This window comes from Pipra filicauda, unplaced genomic scaffold (assembly GCF_003945595.2).
Source record: "Pipra filicauda isolate LSUMZ 115617 unplaced genomic scaffold, ASM394559v2 scaffold190_size1978887_pilon, whole genome shotgun sequence".
In the NCBI taxonomy this organism is placed as follows: Eukaryota; Metazoa; Chordata; class Aves; order Passeriformes; family Pipridae; genus Pipra; species Pipra filicauda.
This window is the reverse complement of record NW_024104299.1, coordinates 1579868-1599057: the sequence shown is the minus strand read 5'-3', so window position 1 is coordinate 1599057 and position 19190 is coordinate 1579868. Positions and strand designations below refer to the sequence as shown.

General features: G+C 39.3%; 2 protein-coding genes across 5 annotated transcripts in view; both read right to left on the bottom strand.

Moving 5' to 3' along the window:
- Positions 1-621: 621 nt before the first annotated feature.
- NOC3L (NOC3 like DNA replication regulator) lies at positions 622-17441 on the bottom strand. Of its 3 annotated transcripts, none has more exons than XM_027743128.2 (21): positions 17347-17441; positions 15768-15975; positions 15250-15373; positions 13346-13503; positions 13182-13238; positions 12026-12156; positions 11261-11422; positions 10419-10512; positions 10033-10208; positions 9683-9811; positions 9096-9227; positions 8624-8704; positions 7969-8069; positions 7438-7510; positions 7297-7360; positions 7138-7209; positions 5955-6136; positions 5595-5723; positions 4893-4990; positions 2833-2917; positions 622-1143 (listed from the first exon to the last, which is right to left on the bottom strand). In XM_027743128.2, the coding sequence occupies exons 1-21, from the start codon at positions 17431-17433 to the stop codon at positions 1012-1014; spliced, it is 2475 nt and encodes an 824-aa protein (XP_027598929.1). In that variant the 5' UTR covers positions 17434-17441; the 3' UTR covers positions 622-1011. The 3 variants fall into 3 exon arrangements, with proteins under 3 accessions (XP_027598929.1, XP_027598928.2, XP_027598930.1); XM_027743127.2 differs by lacking the exon at positions 17347-17441 and adding an exon at positions 17121-17162; XM_027743129.2 differs by lacking the exon at positions 17347-17441 and adding an exon at positions 16964-17068.
- TBC1D12 (TBC1 domain family member 12) overlaps positions 17433-19190 on the bottom strand; it is a 43992-nt gene continuing 42234 nt past the window's right edge. For both annotated transcript variants that reach the window (XM_039380247.1, XM_039380248.1), the window contains one exon: positions 17433-19095. In XM_039380247.1, coding sequence (XP_039236181.1) covers positions 19027-19095 — 69 coding nt within the window. In that variant the 3' untranslated portion in view covers positions 17433-19026. The remainder of the gene's footprint in view (positions 19096-19190) is intronic.

The following is a 19190-nucleotide window of genomic DNA, read 5'->3' as shown; positions in this document are numbered from 1 at the left end:
TATCTAAGAACTATAAATCAGGATAAAAAACTAAATACCCTAGAGAAAAAGCTATTTTCTGACTTGAATGAAAGCTTTGAAAAACTTACACATATATCATTATCACATCATAGACTAAACACTACAAAAATACATTAGCTGAGCTGTCAGCCAGGGACAGCCCACCACAGTCCCCTGTAGAATGGAATTCACATAAAGACAATATCATCTTTTAATTAGTTCATATATTTCACTTACTGTTTGCAAAGCCAACATGCAGCTGAAAATGGATTCTAAAACAACTAGGCAATAACTTACATTTGGGGAACCAGGAGAAAATTACTTCCAAGATAAAACGATAAATATTTACATTCTTACCTTGTATTTGTCCATCATTCTTGACAGCAATGGTTTATTGAAGACACTGCAGTAGAGCATTCAGTCATGATGCCAGTTTAGAACTGAAATCCAATATTCTCAATTTTCCAATACCAAGATTCACCAGAGGGAAAACCTCCACCAAATGCAAAATCATTTCAAGATGAGATAAATGGTTAGAAGACATTAGAAGAAAAAAAGAAAAAATGCAACAGAAAAAATAGAGATTTGGAATTTGTAAGTAATTTAGACAAGCCAATATTGTTAACATTTTCAAAATATTTATTAATTTATCAACAGAACCAGTGAGTTCTTGGAAATACATATGTCTATATTCTGTTATAAAAATTAGAAAAATATATAAACAAAAATACAATCATGCATGGTTGCAAACAAATTTTAAATAGCCTTGTTTTGTATCTTTTTAAATTACTGATGTGACTGTTCACTGTGGTTCCCCAGCCCTGCAAACACAGGCTCCATAGTTAAGCGGACAGGTTTGTAACTCTCTGTGGAAAACTGCTGTTACATTTTTGTGTGTTTCTATATTCAAAAAAAAGCCTACTGGTATTCCTTTAATGATGAGTGGAAATCAGTTTCAGCCAATCTTTCTCCATAATTAAGAAGCCAACTGAAGTTGAGTAATAGGTACATTTATGACAAAGATGTTTCCTTCAAGTGTTTAGCAAAATCCAAGGATTTGTGAACAACAGTCTCACTGATGTGTTGTTGAAGCTGCTTGTTTAGCTCTTCATCTAGAAATGAATCCATTTGTGAGAAGGTATCCTGAAAATTACAAAATATTAGTTGCATTACTAAACGAGGCCAGTATGTGTTTTCCATGCATAGCTTAAATTAGCAGTCCTGTTACTCTCCCATGTCCCCAGTCATCCAGACTCTAGACCTATGGAATTGGCAGTTCATGCCTGCCTGCCCTGCCTGTAAGTTCCCCTTGGCTTGCAAATGATGTGTCAGCCCTTCATAAGCTCAGGGTTTTTTTATTTTGTGGTAAACTGGACTTTGGAATATTACCTACTACACACAGCCACAGCTTCCAGTTCTGGAGGTGCTTACACGCTGCTTCCTGTTCAACACACCTCAGAAACAAAAATCAAGCACCTATATATATAAATCAAGCATCTCTGATTAAAAGGCCAGTGAGAGCAATGATGCTCACAGTAGAGGCTGTGAGACAGAAAGGAATGCCCTGACCCTTCTACCTCCAGCCAGAGCTGGAGCCTTCCACTCTTTCCTGGTGCTCAGATGAGGAATTATGATCACACACATGATTTAAGCTCCCCCATTAAAGTCTAAGCACTCACACAGTCAAGTACATTGTGCACTCAAGGACAAATGAGATCCTCTCTTTAGTAGTGCAAGGGGCTCCAATTGGAGCTTCTATCAACACCAGGGAGGTGCTGACAAAGGCAGCATGGCACACAGAGAATATGCAGAACAGAGAGGATAAAACTTAGATACTGCCAAACTTTGTTAAATGAGCCCAAAAACCAGAGAGCAGGCAAAGCCCCAGGGTAGTTTTCCCAGTTATGTCCATTATAACCACCTATGGACAGTTTGTTTTCTCTCTTCCTTTGTTTCTGCTACCTTAAAAAGCTTGTGCTTTTCCTTATTCAAGCACTACAACTCAAATCTCTCACCTATCTGCTGCTCCCAGCCTTGCTCTGTCTGAGGTGCTAATATAACTCCCTAGCAGGACAGACACGTCAAGAAGTCATTGTAAAATGATGGAATAAGTAAGTACAAACACATTTTCATGAGTTGCTTCTCTAAAATGGAAAAAAATTTGTGCTCTCAAGGCTTCAACTGACATTACTGAGTTACAAAGTGGAGCACTGACAAGGTTAAATGTTTTTATAGGAAGAAATAAAATTATCACTTTTTAAAGGACACCCCTCACTGGACATTTAAAGGAGGCTGGCCTCTGGAACAGTGCTGAGGACATAAAAACTGTTCCCCTCTTTCTCATCTTTATACATTAACTCTTTGTTCCCCTCAAATTTACACTTTAAAGCTACAGTGAGGCTAATAGGGATCAGTATCCCTCTACATACTGAATCAAAGGCTCTGGAAATCCAGCTGTCCTGCCAACTACCCACACTGGGAAAAGAGCTGCGGTTTTTTTACTGCTTTTTGAACAAACATTAGTTCATCATTACAGAAAAGGGCCAAGAAATCTGCACTGAACCACTGCAAAGTGCAAAATAACAGCTACCATATTCATCTTGCTACATGAACTGAAGCTGTGGGAGGTGGAACTATTTATACAGTTACTTTTCCTTCTTTATAGTCAGTCCTATCTTACACCAGTTAAAAGAAATACTTGACATGCAAAGTATAGAAACCAGAAAGCCAAACTGAGCGTGCCAATGCCTGGGCACTGCACAGTGAGCCAGCAGACACAGGTTATTTTGGTACATCATGTGGTTAAAAAAGGACACAGCGACAAGATGGTACCTTTCTTCTGGGTGTTACTGATGCAACAGGAGGATTAAAGGTCATTCCTTTCATGCAGTATGCCTCAAAAAGTTCTGTAGCAGACCTACAGCAAAATCCACAGTGAAAGAAAAATGGCATTAGATAGATACATCTTCAACTGATAATCAACAATTTAAGGGCAGCTTCTCACACACACCACTCTCATCCTCCATCACACTTTAAGAGAACTCAGAGTAATGAGCATCACCTGCAAAAGATCAGAAGCCAACAGCTGGCAAACAATGCAAGTCAAGTAAAATGTGTCTAAAATACTCAATTGTGGGAGACAAGAAAACTGTTCTGTTGGCTTGCCAGAGCTCCAAGCACTCACTGCTTAATCTGTACATATTTAATAAAGGAAAGTAAAAGGTGGATAAAGATTATCTAGCTGACACAATCTGCTAGAATTTCCAAGAGTTCCTTACCAAAGTTTTACGAAAACTAAGCATCCATGGGAGAACAGGGAAGACCATCATAGGAGAAAAGAACTGGCTAAAAGACAGGAAACTGAGGACAGTTTGTGGCCAGTTTTTGCAATGGCAGGAAAAACTATGGATTTCACACAAGGTCTGTTCCAGGATCTGTGCTTTCTAACATGCTCAAAGATGAGCTGGAGATTACCAAGTTATTTGTGGTAGTAAAAATGAGCTCCATGTGAAGAACTTCAGATAGTCCATATGAGATATCAGTAACATGTCAAATGAAATTTAGCGTTGGAAAAAGAAATCAATCTCAGCTTTACATAAACACAATAAGCTCTGAGCTGACCACTATCACTTAAGGAAAAAAATCTTGTTGTTATGACAGATACTTTTATAGGGTTGTGACCTTAATGCTGTTTGGAGTTGAAAAGAAACAGAGAACACAATAGAAATTAGTTACATCAGTGTATAAACCCACAGATCATCCACATCTCAAATATTGCAACTGAGTCTCCAATTTCCTCATCTTGAAATGCTTAAGTTGGTAAAAGTTCAGGAATATGCAACAAAGATGAGGAAAAGTATGGAACGGCTCCTGTCTGAGCTAGATCCCTTGAGCCAGAAGAGACAGTAGGTGGAGGGATGATATGATAGAGGGCCTACCAAGTTCTGTGAGGCATGGAAAGAGTGTAGAGCAGATTGTTCACTTAATCTCCCAGAGCAAGAACCAAGGGCTGTCAAATGAAGCATACTGGCACCAGGTTCAAAACAAAAGACAGCAGGTCTTAACCTAAGGAGCTGTGGACTCATGGGACCCTTATCAAACAATGCTGCATTCGCAAAATGTGTGCTTTGGTTCAAGGGACACTGAACAGTTTTAAAAAGAACGCTATGAAGAGCGAAGTACCAACAGAAACTGGTATTAGGTTCAGAAAATCCACCAGGCTGAGACCAGTCAGAGGCCAAGACACTGCTCAGAGCATGTCACAGAATCACAGACTATTCTGAGCTGGAAGAGACCACAAGGATCATCGAGTCCAACTCTTAAGTGAATAGCCCATAGAGGGATTGAACCCACAACCCTGGTGTTATTAGCACCATGCTCTAACCAACTGAGCTAACCTCAGAGCATGCCTTATATGTATGCCCCATTTTTACTTTTCATGAGGCACCTGCTTCCAGCCACTGCCAAAGACAGGATGCTAAATCAGACCCTCAGTGTGAACCAGCATGGCTGCTCTCGAGTTTTAACATACTATGGACCTTATGCTGCAACTTGGTTTCCAGTTTACGCTGGACAACCACAATTCAGTGATCCTGATCCATATTCAGATCAGGGCTGCTGCTGAGGAAGTGCAGAAATTTTGCTCCCGTGGGAAGAAAACACACTGCACTTTGAGATTTTTACCCTTGTTACAGCCTGGCAGCAAGTATCAAAAGAAAAAAAAAAAAAAGGGCAGCCAACATTCTGTACTGGCAGAAGAACAAAGAGAGTTTGAAGATCAGAATCTTCTAATTTTATGGAGAGTTATTTTTAGGAATTCCTTTAATAAAGCATAAGCAACAGCTTCCTTTCAAAGCACTATTTTAAAAAACCCAATCTCTTTGATAACTCACCTTTGGCTGAAATCAAGTGAAAGAGCTCCTGAACCTTCAGTTGGAGCTCCAGCAATAAGGTGTGCTGCAAACTTCTGCACTGTTGGATGATAATGTCTCTGAAAGAAAGGAAGAAAGAAGGCAGTTGACTGAAGGATGAGGGATAATAATTTATTTATCTACAGATTCTCACATTTATTTCCATTTCTATAAGATGGAACGTTCTGTTGTTGTTTTAAATAGAAAAAGCACCTCAAAATCACTCAGTTTGTAGGGTTAAGTGAATGAGAACACCTAGTCATACATTTATTCACTGTATGTCATGCTGTGAACATGACTCTCCACAGTTATTCTAACTCCTACTCCCAGAAAACAGGAAGAAAGGGCCAAGGAAGCCCTCCCCAAGCCCCAAACTCTGACTGGAACGACAGATCAAGGTGTCTGTTCCTCCCTGGACAAGGGCTGGATTTAAAGGGAACTTGACAAACTGAAAAAGCCTCCAAAGGAATCTTATTAAACAACCTGCAGTAAGATCCAGTGTTATCATGAGCCCATTCCTTCCATATCACTGCATTGCTCTTCCTCTTTGTATGGAATAGGCTCATGTGGGCCAGATTTGACTGATAAGCCTGGAGACCTCTGTTCTCTATTTGTATAAAGCATATAAACATTTAGTAGCTATTTACTGCTGACTTTTACTTCCCAATTCACTCAGTTACTAACCTGAAGTAAATGCAGCTCCCACAGAGCTGTGTTCTGAGCATTGCAATGCTCTGGTTCATCTAGTTCTGGAAGATAAACTCCACTGCCTTGAGACTCGTTATCTAGTAAGAGGTCCATCTTTGGGAACATCTACAACACACAAAAAAACAACTGAGTTGCTCTTATTACACATCCAATTATAACATGGCTAAGTCAGTTTCAGGATTCATTCCATGTTATTCAGTTTCAGCAGCATTTAAGGATACCCTGTTTTCATCATTCTTGCTTAAGATGCTTTAAAATATTTTGCATAAAATCAATTTGTCAAAAAATTCAATAACCTTTAGTCATCAAGTTAAAATTTCAACAAGTAAAACTTACTTGCATGAATATCCTGTTTGTTGCCAATATCCCAACACTGGAATTTGGAAGTACATGAAGAGCAAGTGTGGAAAGTCGCTTTAGGAAAGCAAGAGCTCGTTGCTGGGAAACTTGCTTTCTCCGCTTGGCAAACATGACATCCAGGCACTGGAGCACAATCCCTATATCCTCATTGGTACCACCTCAAATACAGAATTTCAGAAAAAGAGTAAATAACCATTTCATGGAACATACAGCTGAATACTCTGCTATGGACTGGACACTGGAAACAGCACAAAAGCCAAGAGGTTCAAACACAGCTCTCACGGGATATAGACATAAGCATACACCCTTTTTTGGTAAAAGTACTCCAGCTTTGAATAGAAAAAATGTATCATTGTTTCTGCACTCCTTTCTAAGAAAATACTTGTTTGTCAAAAATGTCTAAACATTAGACACAGCTACTGTTTTAATTCTAAGTGCATCCATGTCATGTCAAACCATGACAATCCACTGTATCATCTGTAAATTATTAAACAGTGCAAAGATTTAGTCTTTTACCCATCCAGAATTGCAGAATACTTTTTCTTAATATTTCTCCATTAGTGAATACGCATTAATGAAGTTAATTAAAATTATGTTAGTTTCAAATTTTACAAATACAGTTTCTTAAACTATTCAACTTCTCAGAATTATTGGGAAATTTAGATTTGAAAAATAAAATGCCAGAAATATAACAATCAGAAATATACACCAGAAAATTTTAGAAGACAGAATTAATTTTTAAAATAATTTAAATTTAATATTGGAAAAAGTAAAGATTCCTTCCCTGTTAGAGAAAGAATTAGAGAAAACCCCCAGAATTTCTAAATTGCCACTGTAAGAAACAATTACAAGGAAGTAAAAATATTTAAATTGAGGACAGGATAAAGGCTTATCCAAGACCACATACTCAGCACTCCCTAATGAAATTACATGATGAGAACCTGTTACCATGTATTGCAATAATACTTCAAGTACTTGTATTGCAGTAATGCAATGTGTAACTTAAGAAAAAAAGTAGGTTAAACCAGACAGTAATTTTTTCAGAACTCAGACATCTTAAAACAACTGTAGTTTATTAACACTACATTAAGGCTGTGACACCAAAGAGGCAGAATAAACATTATCTAGGTAAACATTGAAAACAAGAATCTGGCATTACCTGCATGTAGGCTGAACAGTGTCTTGTAAAGATGTGTGTAAAATTTCATCGGATCAATGTTAAGAACATCACCTATTAACATAATCCCAAACAAACACATTTACTCCATTGATTTATCAGACAACATTAAACAAAAGTTTGTTTTTAAAAATCTCTTACCTTGACCAGAAAGTATATGAAAAGCACTGAGAATGCAATGAAGACTCTCACGATAGCTTAAATCCTAAAAATACAAAACTGATTAAGTACCCAAAAGAAAGTAATTTTAAGAAAACTGTAATAAAAGTAAACTCAACTTACCCCAGATGCAATAAGAGAATGAAGGACAATCAACAGGTCATCAAAAAATTCCACATTTATGAGATGAGCAAACCTTGAATCAAAGAGATTTTTATTTTTAGCTAAAGATATTATCTGTGAATTCAGTTCAAAGTATTTTAAATTGCCAAAATCCACACCTTAAAAGCAGCTAAATCAAATGCTGAACATTTACTGTCTTCTCGTGAAGGAATGATTCAGCCCCCAGCTGCTAATCATGGCTTCCCAATAGCTCTAGAGACATGCTCATGTCCTTCAGGAAGTAATCAGGCAAAATAATGGAATCACATCACACCCTGCTGGATTTGAACCACATTGATTCCATCATGGGAAATTTCACATCACATTGAAATGGTTCTGGAAATAGCTGAGAACTTCAGCAGAGAAATAAAGTAATTTGTAATAAAGTAATCTTCTCTCACCGCTTTTATAAATTCCTTTCAAAGTCAAAAATTCTTTTAGTGCTTTATGTCTTTTCCAACACACACAAAAGAAGGCAGAGTCAGTTCTTACTTTGCAAGACCTTCTAGCACAGCTGGCAAAAGTGGAGACTTCTGAGCTTTCTTCAAGATTCTAAAGTAAGTTACGAATACAATATTCAAGGTTTCTGTGTGCTGAAGGAAAGAAAACAAAACTAAATACTTAATCATGGAAAACAGACATTTCTACTTCACTTAAACTCAACTGAAAATGCTTCTCTCTGTCCAAGCCTGCACTGAAGCCTTCCAAACCAGTCCTGGCTCTGCCATTTCCACTCTTCTTATGCAGAAAAGCTCAAGTCCTGCTCTCCTGCTTTGACTTTGTTCCCTCACGCCCTCCTGGCTAAACAGCCCACAGCAGCCAAACTCCTCCTTTCCCTGAAGGCCACTCTGAGAGGCTGATAACACCCATTACATGGTGTCCTACGGAATAGGGCACCTGCAAGACATATGTCAATGGATTCAATACCTTTTTGGGCAGAGTGCAGAAGGGAATAGGAATGACTAAGTTGGCCTTCCTGGGCAAACTGAGAGACCTTGGTTAACTAAAACCTAGACCTCTGGTACAGGCAAAATGTTTGTTATCTGACAACATTCTCTAGAGATATAGAATGCTGGAATGGAGGGAAGACACTTGATTACCAAACGGTTAGGAGCAAAAATAGGGAAATAATCTCTAAATTACTTACCAACTTCAATTTTTTTTCTTTACTTTCTGATGCTTCTGCTTCCAGGAGTTCTCGTTCTAGTTTCTCTTCTGCTTTCTTCCACTGAAAATACACAGTTGATTTTAAAACAACAGATTAAATGTTTCCAACCAGTCTGGATATCTAGGTTGCAAAGATACCCAGAGAACAAATCTTCCATGCTTGGTGAGTCACAAAAGTCACCCTGTGACTTATGGTACCTACTGGGTAACCAGTTTAGATATTGCTATCAGAAACAACCAATCAAAAGCATTATCAGTACAGGAAAGAGGAAAAAAAAAAGATAGGAAGATAATTAAATTCCCCGTAGAAGCTCATAAATGTTCAAGTACAATGCAAACACTAATCACTGATGCTGAGAGTTAGCAATGGCAAGAACAGATGTGCAATCATTGCTGGAACAAATTGCTACATAAAGTTGCACAAGTAGAGCACGAGAAAGCACATGTCATACCTTTCTTTGCATTCTGGAAAGATTCTTTCTTTTCTCTTTGTAAGTCATGAACTTTTTCTTTGGTGCAATGTCTTCGGAATCTTTTTGTAACTCTACTTCCTTAATTCTTAAGTGAAGAAATACTTTTAACACCTATGGTAAAAACAAATTAAATACAGTGAAAGGTGATCCACTATAGGAACAGAGGGTAAAAAATCCTGAATTCCATTCCATCTAGTGGGCTTTGCTAGTCAAAGGTTCTTCTGTTTACTCTCCTCCTGTTCCTTCATACCTGTATCTCTAACCTCTGCTCCCAGTTCCTTCCCCAGCACTGTCCACTTCTATCCATTCCTCCACTTGCCTCTCACTTCAAGTCTCCCTGTCTGACTTAACCCACACCTCTGTCAGCATGAACTCCCAGTCTCCTTCCCTTGCCCCATACCTCTCTTTCTAACCCTCTGGCTCAGCCTAATCCTAAACTGTCTGTGGTCTGACAGAGTGGGGACGTTCTGCTTGTCTGTAGCCAGCACCCACGCTGACTTTGACATTCAGATTTTTTTTCAACCTTTGCCAGAAGAATATTGTGAGGTACAACAGAAGTCTCTTACCTCAGGTCTGACATCGTAATTTCTGCCCCTCACAAGGCCAGAAATGACCTTAACCACACCAAGTGAAGCATAGCCCAACTTGTCTTGTTTAAAGAGCTTCTTAACTGCCTCAAAGCACAGTTCAGAAATCTGAAAAAGCAAATCACACAGATTGTTCTGCAAAGCCAAGTCCACAACAACAGCTAGTAGTAGATGATACTCATGGTATTTACTAATTAGAAAGTGGACACAGTCTTTAAAATAGTGAAAAGAAATGGCCACAAGATCTGAATGTTGTGGAATAAAGCTCAGAAATAGATTATTTTTCAAGCAAAACAAGAACTATTTCTCTAATCAGAAAAATCACTTACCATTTTCGATGGATCGTTCATGAGCGGTACAATGAGAACAATAATGTTGTTGTGGAAGTTGAAGTGAGGTAGGGCCACAAGCAGCTCACACAGACACTTCACTGCTACCTCTGCCAGACCTTTATATGCCTTTAATGAGATGACATTGCTTTTCTTCAACTTCCTTTGCTTCCAATCTGCACAAACCATTATTAATTTTTTTAGTGATTACTGTTCAGAATGATGGGAAGCTTATAAATATTTAAATTTTTAGTGATTGCAGGCATTCTCCTACATACTTCATGCAAGTACTATCTCAAAGACAGCAGGTAGCACTCAATCAGAGGGAAACTGATGCTGCAAACAATTTTGCCTTTACTACAAAAATTGGGAAGTGTTGACTATACCTTTAATTGTTTGTTCCAGATTTTCTAAGTAAAATTTATACTGGCTCACAAGGCCTTCCTCAAATTCTCTCAGTTTCTGAGTTTCTTTTTTAACCTGTAAACATAAGAGAAACGAAATTTTATTTGGAAAGCTAAATATTGAAATTAGCCAATGGTGAAAAAAAAGGTTTAAAACAAATACCAGATATCTAAGCAGTTTTTTCTTCTAGACAGAACTTCCTAGAAATGTATTAAAACTAAAATATTCCTGTATTTTTCTACAGTTGTGCTCAGAGGGCCTTTTCCAACTAGGCCCATTTCATTTACAGAGACTGAAGTAAAATTATCAACTAGATGTTATTTTAATGACTCTAAACTGCACTAAACCTACACTCAAGAAACCTTCCAAAGAATTGATTAAAAACGAGCTGCACAAAACAAATTACTCTGCATTTGTTCAGTAAATTGTTGAACACATTTCAAAGAAATCTATGCCAGTTAGGTGACAGTGTTGCATAATTTGTTTTCTTTCTAATTCTCTTTAGTGTGGGACCTTACTCAAAGGGTTATGAGAAAAGTCACCCAGGTTAGGTATACTACTTTCATATACTAGTTTTCCTCTCCATTACCACCAGCATATCACCTACTTCCTGAAAGGAAGTATGTAAGAATTAAAGGTTCAAAACAAAGACCTCTGCTCCTGAAAGTGTCACAGCTTCAGACCTTCCACAAGTATTTGTATATTTGTCACCCTTTGCTCAGAACTATAAATTTATATTAAAAAAGAACAGCGTTCATATTTGGCACAACTGAAAAAATTCTGAACTACTCATACTACCCTATAAATAAATTTGATATTTTACCTTGGTAGCCTTTTCTGCTTCGGTCAGAGGCCGAATTTTGTAAGAAGGCACAATATCTTTGAATATCTCCATCAAGGAAACCATGACCAGCTTCCGAACAATCACAGCCACATTAGGATCCTGTTCCATCAGCATGGCACGCAGCTCCTTCAACTTTTTAATCTGGTTAAAGAAAACAGGGAGACAAAATCAGCTGAAGATCAACTACAAACCAAGGGACAAGCACAATGTACTTTAACTCAGCAGTTACTCACTCTACTTAGCATTGCATAAAGAGCCAAGAAATGCCACATGTCCCCAAAAAATTTTAATCTCAGGAATAATCAAACTGTCCTGCTATTATAAACTTGCACAGAATTATAAAAAATCATTAGTATATCCTGAAGCACTGAGAACTATCAGATACAACCCTGAAATCAGAGCTTACATAAGGGTCACACTTAAGGAACAAGGTAGTTTGGACAGAAAATACCCCAGACAGTATTATTCCTAAAACCACAAGTACTCAGAGGGACAAATTACTCCTGAACAGAGCAAACATAGTCACCTGGACCTTCACCTGATTCAAATCCTTTACACCAACCACCAACCTATGCAGTTTCACAGTCTGACAGCCCCTGAGAAGCGATACAACACTGACCTTTTCCTTGTTCTACCCATGTATTCTTGTGCCTTTGCTACTGTTTGGTCACTTCAGATCTTTATTTCGTGACTTACCGCACAACAGAGGTACATGTACATGCCTGTTAAGTAAATGCTACGTACATTGTTGTCTGGCTCAGACAGAATGGCAGATGCTAAGGCAGCTATGTGCATCTTCCTCTCCTGCAGCTTTTGTCGCCTTTGAGCAGCCATTTCCTCAGGAGTCAGAACAGGCAGGGGCTCCTCAACAAAGTCTGGCACAAGGTGTGAGAGAAAAGAGGGTCAGTGGGGAAGTCACTTAACAAATACCATGTTGCAAACTACAGTTCAACATCATTTCAGTGGGTGTGGTATTAACCCCACAGGAGTAACACATGAAGTTCCGCAGTCAAAGAAGCTTTAAGAATGACTTTGCTAGTACTTATATTAACCCAGAGATTAATTTTTGCTCCACTTCAAAATCTTTTGCTTGCAAAAAGAAGTGGACTAAATGTTTTTGAATCTGTCCAGTGTTCCCGAAGTACAGTGGGACCATGGAAACTCAACATATTATCCCAACTGTGCCAAGAAACCACAGTGCTCTGCAATTTGCAGCAAATTATTCAACATTCACTTTTTCTTTTAAAAATACAATTGTTTTGTTTGTGTTTTCTGAGTATTACTTTGTTATGTCCTTTCTCAACTTCAGATTATATTTAGACAATAATGACCCAGAAGTGGCAAAGTTAGAACTGCAACTGTTATTTGAAAATTACTCCTAACTGGATAACCAACAGCAAATCAAAAATCTCAATTTCCTGGTATTCTGATGTTCTAAGCAAAAAATTTCAAAGACAAAGACAGACACTCAAAAGCCTCCACAAGCCTGTGTCCTGAACTGCGTTTCAAAATGATCTGAGTAATCAACAGAACCACAGCATATATTCTTTATGTTAGACCAATATGATCCATCTTACTAGCAAAGATAGCATAACTGATAAAAGGAACTTCATGAACACATCAGCTGCAGATAAAAAATAAAAATAATTTTAAAGAAAGAGATTCTGAAGTCAGCTATTCCTCAGGTCCTGAGAATCTAACAGGTAAGAAAGCAAGCTTTGAATAACTGTTATGCTTTCATGGCAACATGGTAATGAACATATCCAAAAAATCTGAACGAAATACACTTAAACTACAAACTTCCTTAGGGAACAGCAAAGTACTCTTCAGATATGGCAGTGATTTAGAAAAAAAAAACCATAAAAAAACCCAACACAAAGCAAACATAATGTTTTATTACCCTCTCCTTCCTCCATTTCTTCTGTACCCTCTTCTTCATCATGAGCAACATTGAGAACTGCAAAAATAAAATGTCTAGTGTCAAGCACGTAATACCGTGAACCTTTAAAAGAATAAATTATATACTTTTTGGCTACTATACCAGTTCTGGAATCTGTGTCTTACCTGGCTTTTCCACAGCTTGAGGAATAATGCCACTCTTGTCTTTGATGGGGAGCAGATGGATGAGTTCCTTTTCTGGCTCTGTCTGCATTCGTCTTGGCACCTTCTCATATTTCTCAATCACACTTTCATGTTTTCGTTTTTTGACATGAACAGGTTCACTGAAAAACACAAGGCAAACTAAATGTATCAGCCACCTAATTAGACAAGAACCATGTATGACAGTGTATCACTAGTGGTAACTAATTGGATTAAGCGTCTGCCCCTCACCTAGGCCAAGGTGCTGTTTTACTTGCCCTTCCTCCCTCCCTGTGCTCCCCCACAGCATGAGGGGCTGCACTGACACGGCTCAGGCTGATTAACTCTTAACCCCCAGCAGTCCTGCCATGAAGGACTTCACCAGCAAACAAGCAGGACTAGGATCCTCTCACAGGACAAACAGTCCAGCACCTTCCTTAAGATGTCCCACAGCCTCTCTCTCCCTTACCGTGCCTTGACCTGCCAGGTGAGTCTAAACAAGGATGTGATACTGAGAGGGTCAGTGAACATTTTTATTTACCCTACTCCATGTTTACTTGCACCACTACTCCTATCACTTTTCTACTCTGCTTTCTGGGAAAGCCTATGTCACACCCCACTCTCCAGGGACAACAGCAAACCTTTTGCAGGTATGTTCCTAAACTACGCTTTAGTATATAAGAACATAAGTATCTAGTCTGTGCTAATATGAACAGGTAATTTATAAGTGATGTAATATTTGACAAGTTTTTAAGAACTATTACAGTCGACCAGAGTAAAGAAAATTGAAAAGTTCTCCAGTTTAAGGGAACACTATGAAAGGAGGTAAAATCTAGTAAAACAGGTAAAAAAGCAAATACTTCCATTTTTCCACCATTTTAAAAATGTTTTGGCATAATGAATGTAAAACATAGAGACCTACATCTTGCAAAATGTCATTAAATAAAAACACACAATAAATTTTGAGTTTTGCAAGACTTTAAACTTATGTCACATCCAGTTAGCTTGGGGAGAGGGGAAGGTTTAAAATAAAATTCTTTTAAATCAAGAACTTGCTATGTGGCTACAAGAAACCCTGCAGCAGAGCACAGCACAACTGCAACTTTGGAAATGAAAAACCATTTACTACTTTCCTTCAAAACTATACTAAATTATTAATTAGTAACTGATTACTGATGTTAATCAGTACTGCTACAGATGATTAGTAACTGATACTGATATTAATCAGCATTAACAAATTAAAACCACCCTAGAGCACTTAGGTATACACTCGTTTTCACATTCATCAAAAAAGGCAAGTCAAGATTTTCAAAGAATCAAGTAACCAGAGACTTCTGTAGAAGGATATTTGTAAAGACTTACAATTTTAATACTAGGAGCACTGTCCTTCTCCATACTTCACTGTGAACTCTACCCAACACCTTGCTCCAGAAAACTGGTGACAAATCTTTTGTATGAATGTTTTGGTGTTGCATGTGTTTACAGACATGGATTCCAGAACCTTTTTTTTTTTTTTCCAGCAATTTGCAATGCAAAATGTATAAAGGCCCAAAGTCCAGGGAATGTCCTGAATACTCTATACAGAAAAAAGACTGTTTACAGATTAAAGCATTTCTTTCAGTTTGAGAAACACTTCTCATCTCACAGCCAGGGACCTCACGGGCAGGAGCACTGCAGAAACAGTATCCTGAAGGTCAGGCAGAGCAGGTGAATGTACTGATAGACGCCAATACATTAATACTGAATGTACTAACAGACTAAGGAAACACTAAACTGGAACTGCAAAGAAACACCAGGCTAAAAGGGACCTCCCAATAGATGTATTACATTACATATTAATTGCACAAGGCTGAATTAGTACAAAAAGTAGACATCACAATAACACTCACTTAGAAGAAAGATCTCTGGTTAAAAAGGATGCTTTTTGGGCCAAATCTTCCATTAATTTTAAGTCATCTTCATCCATCATGTCCAGTGGAAGAGCATCTTCTTCCTCTTCTTTGTATTTTCCAGCTATTTTAGAAGATGATGTTTACAGATTAAAATCCGGTATGTATATTCAAACTTGAAAATCTAACCCTGCCCAGGCTTGTGAAAAGATTTTACACCTTACTTCAACCTGGAGCTCACTGACCTTTATGCATGTCTTTTGTGTTATCCCAGAAAACTGCCCCTCTGACATCCAATAATGATCAGCACAAACACATTTCTACCATCTCCAACTGTCAGATCTTGATGCCCTAACAGCTACATTTTATATTTTTCACAACTCTCCCTTTCTTTCAACAAGAACATCAATTATTTGTACACAGAGAATGTTGTTTTCTTGAATTTCACAACATAAAGCAGCAGAATATTTAGTAACACTTATACCTTCTTGCTTACTAAAATAACTCTGAGCACTTACCAACTTGCTTTTTCTTGCATTCTTCCAGCGGAAAAGGCTTTCTAGAAATAGCATCTCTGACAGCCTCCCTTAGCTTCTTTTGTTCTTTTCGATACTTCTTAGCAGCACTCTTCTGCTTATACTGTTTATTCTTTAATTTGTTGTCAAGTTTTATTTGACTAGTTCTCAGTAACTTGCGAAAGCTTGGAACTCGCTTTTTGTTTCTTCTCTTGGAAACAAACAGAAAATGACAAGTCACTGACACATTCACAGCCTTTGTGAAATTTATTTCACTGTTTAAGATCTCATTAAGTTCCTCTCTCTATTAGGGCTGAATAACATGTTTCTTCCAAACAGTATCATCAGTTAGCTTCAAATTTACACAACCGTGTTACGTTTTTGAGAAGAGACACCCGTGATGAATGTTCTACAGAAATATTGTTTAACAACCTTTTTATTAAGCCCTATGTCTATCACTTCAGACACATGGACACTCAAAGCATGGTAAACAGGTTGTTAGGGTGCTTTGTGTGCTCCCAAGCACTCTGTTCTCTCTTCAGGATGCTGTTGTTCCCCAACACACGGTAAGTACTTCGGGGTACTTTAAAGTACAAGGCCACAGCCTCGGGTAAATGTTCTCCTGCAGCACACTTCCCCATGCTGAGCTATGGCTTTCTCCGGCCTGAAAACTCTCCCTGACCAGCAGCTGCGTGGACCTGGCAAGGCTGCCTTGCTGCCTACAAGGCTCAGAGCAGCAGGATGCAGATGTACGAGTTGCAGGTGCCAAAGCTCAGGGAGCCACGGCGGTCGTGGGAAACAGGGCTCAGGGAGAATCCGGAGGCACAGGACAACACAGGCGTCCTATGCCAAAACACCAAAACAATCCCAAGGGTGCTCGGGGTGGAAATGGACTGGGATTACCTACTGACGACATGGGAAGGCAAGGGCTGTGGGGAGAAGCCGGGCATCGAAGCCTTCACTGGGGTGCCCTGGCACTGTCCCTGTGCCGGGCACAGGCGCTGCCGCGGCCCGGGGGCAGCTCGGACCCCGCTCGGCTCTTCCCGGTGCCCCCCGTAGCCCCAGGGACACGCCGCGGGCTGTCCCGCTCCCCCCTGTCCCGAACAGCCGTTCCGACCTCCTTCCATCCCTCGGTTCCGTCAAAATCACCTCCGAGGGACGCGGGAGGAGGCTGCGCTTTGCCGAGACCCCGCCGATACCTGCCCTAGGCACCCCCGCATTGCTCTGCCGGGGCCGCGGCGCCACAGGCTGCTCCTGGGCACGGCTCCCTATCCCGCCCAGCCCCACGTGAAGCCCGCGGGAACTCCAGTCTCAGCTCCCCGTCCCGCCCGGCGCCGGTGCTCCCTCAGTCCCTACCGGCTTCATGGCGGCGGCCCGCGCGTGCTGCCGGCGGCGGAAGCGCTCCCGGCCCGGCCCGGCCGCCGCCACAGCGGCCCCTGGCGGCGGAGGCCGGCGGGGCGCTGAGGGCCGGGGACCACACCCGCCCCAATTAATGAACATTTTAATTAACGCCGCAGACGCTGCCGCGCACCGAAACAGGCCCTTGTCGGGCCGGAGGGGCTCGAACTGGGCCCCAGCTTACCCTCGGCTCCTCGGTGAGGCACCAACACCGCGGCCACCAGCTCTTGGAGCACATTTCAGGAGAACGGAAAAGAGGCACAGAGCGCATCTGCTATAAGTTTTATTTACACAGGAGTTGGTACTAGTGGTCTTAAAGGAAGGCTTGATCCTTCTATTTACAGTTATATACAGATTTATAGTTGAAAAGTAAGAAAACTGTACAAGATAACACAAAAATATAAGACAAATTGGATCCAATTAAAGTAGTGAATACATAAGTTAAGAAAAATCTGACATTTACATTTCAAATCGTAATGTTATGAGTAGCATATACGTAGTTTTTAAACCAGAAAGCAATGTAAGTTACACCACACTAAATCTTTACCCCGATTATGCAGACTCTGCTTTTAAACACCAGACAACTGGAAGCCTCCTGCACTTAAAAATACATAATGATAATTTTGACTTGATTTCCAGAGGGACCAGTTAAAAAACCCACATGTAAGGAATTTATTTACATTAAATATTAGCAAAAATGGATGAAGAGAGTGCAAGTGTTCCTTACCTGCAGTGCTATCCATATTAAATTTCTGTCCCCTACAACCACAGGTTGTTGTACAGCATCTTTGAGAACAGGAAATGTTTGAAAGTAACTGCCATGACACATACAATATGACCAGTTAAAAGATGTTACAGAATTAAAGAATTCAGTATCACTAAACCTTTTGGACTTCAGTATTGCACACTAATAAAATCTGTGTCTGCATTATTCCCAAGTGTTAAAAGCGGGTGCTTCTTTGCTAACACCAAGTCCGCAGATAGCTTTGTCATTATCTAGTGTTCACCATTACATACAAGTATTTGTTAGTTGGAAATGGCTCGACAAAATAAAACTTCTGGTGGCAAAACCCTTTCACAGAATACCCACTCCATTTACTCCACAACCAATACACCAAAACAAATGCTTAACACCACTCACTTTGAAAGCTGTACAGTGAAAATAGTAGCCCTGTTCTTACCACTGTTTAAAATTCGTATTATTTTTACTCTAGGTTTGGGCACAATACTTCTACAGTTCCTGAGTTAAGTACATTTGCCCAGACTGAAGAATGAAGCTGCAACTTAAAAAAAAACAAAGAAAACAAAACACAACCACAATAAGACAATACCCTTTCCCAAATTTTAACCATCTTGCACATAAACATACCAAACCACCTTATTTGGTCCTTAATACTTTCAACTTGGTAATTTTGGAGGTAATGTTTGTACCAAAACATTTGGTTTGGATAGCAGTTTTGGGGCTTTAAGATTTAGAATTTCCCTCATCCCCCCAAAAAAGTGCCTTTGCGGTATTTGTAAAAAAAGTTATGCCTCAAAATTTTTTTTAAGTACCAACAGAAGTTATTACAAATGTTTATTGCATTGAGCTGATTCTTTTAAAGTATTAAATATGAACTCCTCAATTCTCAGTTTTATAGGTTTTAGTATTCTGTGTGAAAACAAATCTTCCCACGACAAAAACTAATACTGGCAAAAGGGTGAAGATTTCATCAGTTCATTACTCCACTGAGAGCTATGTCATTTTTCCAACTCATTTTCACATTTTCTATAGTGTTTTTTCCACATAGAAGTGATGTGAAAGCTTTTAGTCTTCAAGTGGTTTTCCACATTTTCAATTGACTTCAAGGATTAGTTACAAGGATTAGTTTTTCGGTGCTGGGCTGTGGTTCTTGTCTCCTTCTTTGTTGTCCTTCATCAGTGAGGCAAACACCTGGCAAAATTATTAAATGAATATAAAAAAAGCCAGTCTTATAAAAAGTAGCTATATTAACCCCCACAATATTAGCATGGAGCTTAACTTCTAGA